This window comes from Coregonus lavaretus, assembly GCF_964263955.1.
Source record: "Coregonus lavaretus genome assembly, chromosome: 15".
In the NCBI taxonomy this organism is placed as follows: domain Eukaryota; kingdom Metazoa; phylum Chordata; class Actinopteri; order Salmoniformes; family Salmonidae; genus Coregonus; species Coregonus lavaretus.
In genome coordinates, this window is record NC_140002.1 from 21,413,418 (window position 1) to 21,423,931 (window position 10,514).

The 10,514-nt window shown below is 40.6% G+C and overlaps 1 protein-coding gene across 1 annotated transcript; it reads left to right on the forward strand.

Moving 5' to 3' along the window:
• Window positions 1-644: 644 nt before the first annotated feature.
• Window positions 645-10,046, forward strand: ets2 (v-ets avian erythroblastosis virus E26 oncogene homolog 2). The gene is made up of 10 exons (XM_084178014.1): window positions 645-864; window positions 1,755-1,824; window positions 3,236-3,356; window positions 4,382-4,501; window positions 5,507-5,707; window positions 5,949-6,023; window positions 6,599-6,802; window positions 6,980-7,249; window positions 7,427-7,545; window positions 8,303-10,046. Exons 2-10 carry the CDS (start codon window positions 1,762-1,764, stop codon window positions 8,516-8,518), a joined length of 1,389 nt encoding a protein of 462 aa, XP_084034140.1. The 5' UTR covers window positions 645-864; window positions 1,755-1,761; the 3' UTR covers window positions 8,519-10,046.
• Window positions 10,047-10,514: the final 468 nt, after the last annotated feature.

Consider the following 10,514-nt stretch of genomic DNA (forward strand, 5'->3'; position numbering starts at 1 on the left):
AAGTGTTGAGAAAAAAAGAGCAGAAGTAAAATAAAATAACAGTAGGGAGGCTATATATACAGGGGGGTACCGGTGCAGAGTCAATGTGCGGGGGCACCGTAGTTGAAGTAATATGTTCTATAACTTCCTGATCTCTCTTTGGCCAATGTTTGTGATCTTCTAGGCTGAAACATATCAGTGAACAAAAATATTGTTGTTGGTTAATTGATTGATTGATATCCTTGAGGAAACTTTTCTCATCTTTTTTATTTATTCTCAAGTGGCACTGCCTTTGAACCATCAAAGTGTAAGATTCACAGGGCCATTTCACAGTAGGCTATTATGAATTACTGAGCTGAGTGTGATTTTGATCATCATTCATCCCTGACAATATTTCTGGATAAGTGCGTCAGAGTTGCTTGGCTTCTGCACGTTGTCAGCGCTAATAAATGTTTTATTATGACATAACTGCAACACTGTTTACATGCGGTAAAGTGCGTTGAATATGTTCCACTATGATAATTTTCCACTGGGCGTGAGGAAAGCATCAGTCATTGGATGAAAAACACTGAGGGGCACGTGCTGCCAATTGTTTACTACTCGCTCCTCCCACTGACTGAGCTACACAGCGCGCAATGAAAACAGCAAAAAAAAAGCTGCACTTCCTCATTGCCTAGATACGCTCATCAAACACACAAGAAGAAACAAGACTGTGCATTGTTTTGATTTGATACTGGTCAGTGTATCTGGAAAGTACAAATACTAAAATACAGCATAGGCCTGCGCACATACAACATTGAATAGGATAATTGTTCAATATCGAAAAGGAATATAATTTAACGTTACACTGTTGCTGTTTTGAGGAACAGCCGATCAATTCAACAGGTAGGTCCTTGATTGGTCTCTCTTCTATCGTTCTTTGATCTATTCCCAGACAATCTGTCAATGTGGCATTTTACTCTATACTGCTTTCCTGAATAGTTTGTTTCTGTTCTACATGACATTTGCGATAATTGTTTTGCGGTGGAATTATTCCCAAAGGTAAATCCCATCCCATGCCTTGTAGGCTATGCGAAATATTATTTAAATTGGGGTAACGATTAATTTATCACTAATATTAAATATATCTTTACGAATTATTCAACATGGCTATATCAATGGAAACACTATTGAATTTGCGGCCGCTAATCTAATATGAAGGACCACCCTCCCCTACCATGAGGGGCCTTGAGTCATTTCGGGGACCGATTCAACTTGTGACCAATGAGAGAATTATGCTCTTTTTCTGTCTCAGCCATTCGTGATGTCATAATGATGGTGTGTGTGAAATAGTTGTCCTATTGTAAAAAAAATATTTATGTTTTTAACATGTGTAAGTAATTCCCCAAACTAGCCAAATCAATAGCCTATTTATTCAATAGTGTTCAGGTTGCTTTGGAAAGTGTGCCAATGCATTAGGATATTGAATTCAATGTGCAGGCTTTATGCATATCATGTAATAGCCTAACACAATTTAGGCTCTATTAAACCATTATGTGCTCGGTATAAAATAAGACATTGTAATATAATCATATTTATACATTGCACATTTTGTTGTTACTATTTAGGAGAACAGTTGATCTATAGGCTGGCTGCGAATTCATTGTCATTGTAGAGAAACATATTACAACCCTCAGAGACACATACAGTATCATAAAAATGTCCATCCAGTGTGATGTCATTATTGATGTGTATTAGTGTTGCTCATAAAGTTTCTCTCTGTAATTGACCTGTAGATTCCTGATGTGTGACCTCAGCATGGACCAAGTGGCCCCCTTGTCCACTGGCTATCGCTCCAGCCTCAAGGTGAGACTTCACAAGGCTGTGCTACTAATACAGTAGATAAGTAGCAAAATCGCATACATCGTAGTGCTGGAGATGGAGTTGTGTATAGTACATATAGGACTACTGTATCACAACTGATACTGCAAGGCTGGATCAAAATCCTGCACAGCCAATAGCTCTCCGGGACTGGAGTTGGAGCACCCTTCACTTAAGGCTATTGGGGAGTTAAGAAAGCACGGCTTCCAAAGATCAAATATCAGCAGAGATTTATTTTCAAATCCTGTGTGTTGCAGCACACTTGTGTCTGCTATTCTTCTCCTCTAACTTTAACCACAAGATAATAAGGAAAGAGGACAGGCATATTACATGTGAAGATAATTGGGGAGCTGATGGAGGAGAGGCTCTCAGTCTTTCCACCTTCTCTACTGCCACTAACTCAATTAGTCCCCTTGGCAACTAGCAGGAAAAAATGCTCTTGAGACATTGAGGGCCCTGTTTGTGCCAGCCTACCTTTTCTAAGGCTAAATAAATAGACAAATCATTAAACAGTTAATGTATGAAAAAGGATGGTGTTTGGTTCTCCACTTCGAGTGTGGGGAGTTATTTGAATAAAAAATTATCGTACCTTATAGTAATAGACAGGCGCACAAATGACACTTTAGCTTACATCTTTACTATCAATGTCCTAATGATTTGTTAAGGTTTCATGTGCGGCTTGGTTGTATAATGTCAAAAGAAGTCTGAGATGGGTACAGTGCAGATTCAAACAGAGAGCTAATCTAAAAAGGGCTCCATCTTAGCTAATAGAATTGTGAAGAAGAGCCTGGTTTGTCTAACCTGATTTGAAGAGGGGGAACGAGAGAGAGGGAAAAGGGAGAGAGAAGGATAGAGGGAAGAGGAGGAGGGGGTAGAGTTTTTTTTCTCAAAAAGCAGCCGCCTACGCTGTTTCATAAACCCTCAGAGCTGAACTGCTGCCAGCTGCATCAAGGGGAGTTTCTAGTTCTGCTACGGAACAGGAAGACCATGTATGGTCGTCCTCTCCCAGCGGTTCACGGCCAGGCCTAGCTGGGAGAATGAGAAAGGCCTGATGTTTGACTAATGATGACAGATTGGTTCTACTGAAAGGGAGTGCCCACATACATCGTTTTTTCTATCTTTGCTTTTGCCTGCCCAGTTATCTTTAGTCTTTTATCTCACTTTATGTGACTCCGTCTGAAAAAGTGAATGAGGTATTTCCTAAATGATTCACAGTATCTGTAGGTGATCAGGTGTTGGTCATCAGTACAGGGCTATACTTGTCTCACCTAATATATCAAATTATGTAGACATACAGTAGTATGGGGCTTTCTTATATCATCAGGCAAAATACATGTTTTGTGTCTTTTAATTTAAACTAACAGTATGTTGTTTTTTATGTGTTTGTCCTCCACAGCGGCAGGCAGCATTTGACCTGTTTGAAGATCCCATGTCTCTGTTCTCGGTATACTTCCTCCCCTCAGACGAGGAGCAGTCTTTTCAGGAGGTGCCCTCTGGCCTCAACTGTGTCTCGCATGGTACGCCACCACCACAACCTACCAATGAGTGCCACATCACTCTAGCCCTCTACTTTACACCAAAGCACTTTCATAACACCTATACCAACTAATCACCGCAGGTCAAAGTCAGACCAAACTCTATTAGTAAGATTATTCGCGAGACATGTCACAAAGTTAAAAAATAAAATGCCATTTAGCAGACGCTTTTATCCAAAGCGACTTACAGTCATGTGCGCATACATTTTTACGTATGGGTGGTCCCGGGGATCGAACCCACTACCCTGGCGTTACAAGCGCCATGCTCTACCAATTGAGCTACAGAGGACCACAGTTAACAATGTAGTTCAACTGATTGCTGGCATACTGGTTTTAATTAATGATAAATAGAAAAACTGGTGTTTATTTGTGGTTAACAATGATCCATAACCCAAACTTTGTTAATCAATCTCTCATCCAGGTCCACGGCAGCTAGCCCATTTAAACTGTCTGAACCCTATTTAGATTATTTTTAAAGTACCAATGCAGCATATATTTTTTTTCTTCTCAATATTAAGTAATTTCTGGGTAACAATTAGGTACCTTACTGTGATTGTTTTGAATTAAAATGAAACAAAAATAGCTTCTTTGCGAAGAGCAATTTCTCAAGCAAGAATTTAACTGGGAGTGGTCTGAGTGGGGAGGGGAAAACTGAAAACTAGCTGTTATTGGCAGAGAGGTTTGGAACTCTTTCTTATTGGTCTATTAACTAATTAAACACCTGGTGATGTCACCAGGCATACCAAAACTCCATCCTACCAAAACAGGCTGAAATTTCAGGCGGTCTTTTCAAACAGCTCTTGTACTAAAAGGGCATCATCATCATTTTCAATATTTCACAGTATTATTCTAACCTCATAGTGTGTAAATATATATAAAACACAGGAAATGCACGTTTTTGAATGCACTGGGTCTTTAAACAATGTTATGACACTGTTAAAACAATGTTATTACATAAGAAAGGTTGCTTCATAGAGTAATCAAACTTTTTTTTGTCCTCTCTCCAGACATGGGCCCCTGCTCTGTTCCTCTTTTGACCCCGTGCAGTAAGGCAGTGATGAGTCAGGCCCTGAAGGACAGCTTCAGTGGCTTCTCCAAGGTCCAACGCAACTGTGGCATCTCCAACAGTGAGTCACGTTCTACCCCTGCTCATTCTCATTGTCCTCCCTTTTTCTTCATTTCTATTTATATGTTTTCTACAAGGATGACATTGTTTACTTTTTGTTCAATTCCTAGCTAATGTTGTACTGGATTAGAGATCAGTCATTTTGGGCTCATTTTGAAGGCTTTGTACTCAGCCCAGCTTCCATAATAGATTAGCTCCTGATTTCTACTCTTTAACACAATGTGTTGTATGACATTTTCCCACCTGTTGAGTGTTTAAGCCTTTTTTTTCACCTGTTTAAATGACAGGTTCACCTTTTTTAACCAAATCTCTATTTTTGATGTAAATGGCATGTTATAGAAGTGTCCAGACATTTGTTTTGCGATTTCACTTGGTTTGGAGAAAGAGAGCTCCCCACCAGCAATAGACTTCCTCATTGCTCGTTCTGCAGTATGGGGGCCATAGATAAACATGAACAAAGGCTCCAAAAACACCCAAATATGTCATTTTAGAAAAGGCAAAAAAGGTCTTTAGATGTTGTACACTTGAAATTATGTAATTCCGAACTTTATCCGCAACTTTATATTCCATTTTATTGGACTCGAGCGATACTTTTCCGTGTGCGAGCATGCACGTGCTTTCTTGTTTCTCGTGTTACCACAATGGGAACGAAAAAGCACGTAAATGCTCACACACAGAAAAGTATTGGCTGTTTCGAAAAAGGACGTATTTTGTTTTCTTTGGGAGTCTTGGTTCATGTTTATCCGTGGCCCCATACTGCAGAAGGAGCAATTAGGAAGTCTATTGCTGGTGTGGTAAGTTTCTCAAAACCAAGTGAAATCGCAAAAAACAGTGTCTGGACACTTCTATAACATACCATTTACATCAAAAATTGAGATTTGTCCTTTAATCATTAAAAAGTAAGCCTAGTTAAGTCAAATCAAGACAAAGACTGGTGTATTTTGTTGAGGTGTCCATAAACTTTTTAGTAATTTAGCCCTATCTCTTTTCTTTCTCGCTTTCACAGACCCTCATATGTGGACCAAGCAGCACGTGATGCAGTGGCTCCATTGGGCGGCCAGTGAGTTCAGCCTGGCCAACGTCCACTTCTTTAAATTTGACATGAACGGCCAGGAGCTGTGTGACCTGGGCAAGGAGAGCTTCCTGGACCTGGCCCCAGACTTTGTGGGTGACATCCTGTGGGAGCACCTGGACCAGATGATGAAAGGTAACAATGGTGGTGGAACTTTTTAGTCAGATGGTGTTTGTGTGGAAGGCAGATGGAGGAAAGAATAGGTGAAGTCATTTCAATGTTTCTGATACCTATCCGTTTTTTTTTTTGTATAAGGGTGGAAAGGGTTTCTTTGTTCTGTAGAATTACTGTACCCTTTGGCTAAGAGATACATGCTAAAATCAAATAACAATATTTCTGACGGTTCCTGACTTTATCCTCCCTTGTTTTCTTCCAGAGTGTCAAGAGAGAGAAGAATCCAAATGCCTCAGCAGTGTTGTGCCCTCAGTAACCAACTGGATGAGCTCTGTCGGTGAGTGTCCATTAGAAAAACAAACTAACCACCAGAGGGTTCAAATCCAAGTAAACATCAGATAGACAAAACAGTTTGGCTTCAGCTTCATTTGAACATCAGAAGCTTTAAAGGCCCAATGCAGCCATTTTTTTATATCTCAATATCAAATCATTTCTGGGTAACAATTAAGTACCTTACTGTGATTGTTTTCAATTAAAATGGTCAAAAATAAACTGTCTGGGAGTGGTCTGAGTGGGGAGGGGAAAACTGAAAACTAGCTGTTATTGGCAGAGAGGTTTGAAACTCTTTCTTATTGGTCTATTAACAAATTGACTGTCTAGTGATATCACCAAGCACGCCAAAACTCCATCCCATGAAAAAAGGCAGACATTTCAAGCGGTCTTTTCAAATAGCTCTTGCACTAAAAGGGCAATATCATAATTTTCACAATTTCACAGTATTATTATATATATATATATAAAGCATAGGAAAATCACACTTTTGACTGCACTGGGCCTTTAAGCTGTCCAAAGAGGTCTCTGAGGGATGGGTGTGATGAGATGAGTTAAGTGGGCATATGTTCTTCTCTACAGGCTTCAGTCTGGAGGAGACCCAGTGTGTCCTGCAGGTGCCTGACAACAGCAGTAGTCTGCTGAGAGAGCTGTTTGAGACATCTGACAAGACTACCCTGCTGACCCGAGATCAGGAGTTCTCCATGTTCTCTAAGCCCCAGCTGAGCACGGTCAATGTCAGCTACATCAGGAGCAACCCAGGCGCAGGGCAAATCTCCAAAGCCTGTGAGTAGGCCAACCCACTGTTGTCTGGAAGCTATTAATCAATGTTAATTAATTAGTGTTCATTTTCCAAGGGAACACATGTAAGCGATTCTCAACAGATGTTTTAATTCAGTGATAGTCCCTTAACCTGATCCAGTTCAGTTGAACTAACCATCTCTCTGCTTTGTTTATCCACAGTCTCATCCCAGGACCAGAGTTTGTGTTCATTGGAGAGCATGGACAGCATTGAGGGGCCAAAGTCCATGCTGCGCTCCAGGGGTAGCCAGTCTTCCCTGGCAGACAACCAGAGGGTGCCGTCCCACGACAGCTTTGAGGACGAGTACAACAGCAGCCCCCTGAGCTTGGGGAAGCAGGGCCTATCCTTCAAGGACTACGTCCAGGAGAGGAACGAGCCTGTGGAACTGGGAAAGCCTGTCATACCTGCTGCCGTGCTGGCTGGCTTCACTGGTGAGTTCATGAACCCAGTGACAGTCAAACCCAGCTCATCTTGTATGGAATACTTTCTATCTCTCTGTCAACCCCAGTTTCAACTCCAGTTCAAAACAGTACACTGCAATTGTGTATACACAAATTATGCCTTTTGATCGCCGTCTGACTCCTCTGCCTTTTTTTTCCTCCCAACAGGAAGTGGTCCTATCCAGCTGTGGCAGTTCCTGCTGGAGCTCCTGACTGATAAGAGTTGTCAGGCCATCATCAGCTGGACAGGAGACAGCTGGGAATTCAAACTCACTGACCCAGATGAGGTGAGTGTCAATTGGCCTCATACAATATGTGTATATCAGGTTGTGGAGGAGATAGCCACAAGGGTTATAGTAGGGGTGTACCGAGTACTCTGACAAAAAGAGTATCGCAACGGATATGGAGAATTTTCGGAATGCGATTATGACAAGTATTTTTTGTAATTAAAAAAGTAATTGTCAGCTGCCAGCACGCATCTCTCTGTCACTCAAACAGTGTGAAGCCCTTTGTGCTCTAAAGAACTATTGGCTAGTTCTTCCATCTGTAAAGAAACGGGCGGGGTATCGTTTGAGCCTGCTTCAACGATTGGATTAGAAAAAGCCATTCTCCCTCTGCTCTTATTTCCCCAGACAGAAATAAGCGGGGCTCCGTCTCACACACTCGTATCAGGGCACATTACTCCCCATCTACAAACATTGTGTGAATCAGAATCCATAGCTAGTGATTGTTGTTCTAGCTATCAATCTAGTTATATTTTCCGTCGACTTTGCTGAGGACATATGTTTTTGTCTGTCTACTTACTGAGTAGCTTAATAAATAACCCCACACTTGAGGTATAGGCTTTACCGGCATTTAAACCTCACTTCCGGGTCGTCCGTGATTAAAATGGATACAATTACAAATACGAGTATGACGAGATCGGCAACACCCCTAGTTTACAGGACCAGAAAAGTCTTCAACACGAGCCATCAGAGGACATCAAGATGTAGTGAAGGACTCTGTTTTCCATTTACGTTTATCATTCTCTCTTTCCTCCTCCAGGTGGCTAGACGCTGGGGCCGCAGGAAGAACAAGCCCAAGATGAACTACGAGAAGCTGAGCCGTGGCTTGCGATACTACTACGACAAGAACATCATCCACAAGACCTCGGGCAAGCGCTACGTCTACCGCTTCGTCTGTGACCTGCAGAATCTTCTGGGCTACTCGGCCGAAGAGCTCCACATCATGCTGGGGGTCCAGCCTGACACTGAGGATTGAACCAACTGGTGTTTTATCGAAAGGGAAGGGGTTGGATATGTAGCCAGTGGGGCTTCACTACCCCAACTTAGCAAAAGTTGCTAATGGTACAGGCCATCTGAAGGTAATTTCTGGTCATTGAACAGGTGGCACTGATTTATGTGCACTGTGATAGTGGCTACACTGGTGGACAGACAGAGTGAGCATCTCTAATTTGGAGAGGCAGTTCCTGTCTCGGCTCTTGTGCCATCAATGTGCATCGTTGTGCAAGCTTTGGTTGAGAGGGGTGCCAGTATTTAAATCAAGCATTCCCTCTGGGTTAAAGTGTTGTTGTGCAAATTGTAATGGATCAGCTCTGTATCCATCTGCAAAGTGGAGAGCTGTTGATTGCACAGATGACAATGGCGATCAATGTAACATAGCAGATTTTTTCATTCTTGCCTGATACTCAGCAAGTGTGGTGTTTACGGAGTCTGAACAGTGGACATTTAGACTTACTGTGAATGATCTTGTGGTTACTAAACAATAATGCTTTTGAGGTGGCGGCACCAGCACCTTAAATAGGAGTTTTGATGGAGAATGTATTCTTGATTTTATGGAATAGCTAAGATTGCCTTTACTGTTGTGCTTACTAATGCATTGTCCTGCTGTCCAGCTTGCAGCGCAACTGGAATACCAGTCACTGTGGCTACTGCATTTTTCCTCTATCAAAAAGGAAATCATTTAATTTGTTGTTCTATAAATATGAATATTTTGTCATGTTTGGCGAGTTATACACAATTCACAAGTGAACACGGATTTAAAGGTTGAATGTAACGGTGTAGCAGCTATCGTAATTCATTTTTGTAGCAGATTTATCAGGGGATACATTTGTGCCTTGATTATTGTTTATTTATTTTTCTGTGACCAAAGCGACATGTGGATGTATATGGTGTATTCTAAACTATATTTGCATTTTGTTGTATGTTTTTCTATTCTGTACCAAAGTCCCTGTGTATATTTGACATTGGTACTACTGTACTTGTAAATACAATGAATATTCACTGTGTATTTACTGAAGAAGATAAGGCAGCCATTTTGAAGTTGTTGTACTGATGACAGACACACAAGAATTGCATTATTTTGGCATTGGCACGATCTTATTCCTCAAACACAGGGGTGTGTGTGTTTATGCTGTTCTCTTAATTGTAGACCCCTTCTATTAATTGATATTGTATAACACAATGAAAAGTAAGATCATTTTAAGAATTCTGTTGTTGAAATGTTAATAATATAGAACATTTTGAACTGACATGTGAAGCAACAGGGTTATTGTATATTATTTTATAATAGAATTTTGGTCTTGCTACAACATCCAAGCTCTGAATATATCATTAGCAGTGTGACATGCTGTGCTGTTTGCTGTAACTAAAGATGTGCATGTCATCGGCATGCCAAAGACCTGTGTAACTTATTCATCATAATGACTTTACTTAAATGACTTTGTCAGCATTTCTGTGGTTTTCAAATGGAAAATGGCTTTGACATTTTAATAAAAGCTTTATTTTTACATGATATGTTTCTTTAATTGACATTTGGTAGCTAAATATAAGGAGGGGTAACTAATTTTTTTTAAATTAATTTATTTTTTTATTTCACCTTTATTTAACCAGGTAAACCAGTTGAGAACAAGTTCTCATTTACAACTGCGACCTGGCCAAGATAAAGCAAAGCAGTGCGATAAAAACAACAACACAGAGTTACATATGGGGTAAAACAAAACAAAGTCAAAAATACAACAGAAATACATATAATATACAGTGTGTGCAAATTTAGCAAGTTATGGAGGTAAGGCAATAAAATAGGCTAAAGTGCAAAATAATTACAATTAGTATTAACACTGGAATGATAGATGTGCAAGAGATGATGTGCAAATAGAGATACTGGGGTACAAATGAGCAAAATAAATAACAATATAGGGATGAGGTAGTTGGGCGGGCTAATTTCAGATGGGCTGTGTACAGGTGCAGTGATCGGT

Coding starts and splice junctions, on each gene's coding strand:
- ets2 (XM_084178014.1), top strand. CDS start 1,762: ATGTGTGACCTCAGCATGGACCAAGTGGCCCCCTTGTCCACTGGCTAT. Junction 1,825..3,235: donor GCTATCGCTCCAGCCTCAAG/GTGAGACTTCAC, acceptor TGTCCTCCACAG/CGGCAGGCAGCATTTGACCT. Junction 5,708..5,948: donor CCTGGACCAGATGATGAAAG/GTAACAATGGTG, acceptor GTTTTCTTCCAG/AGTGTCAAGAGAGAGAAGAA.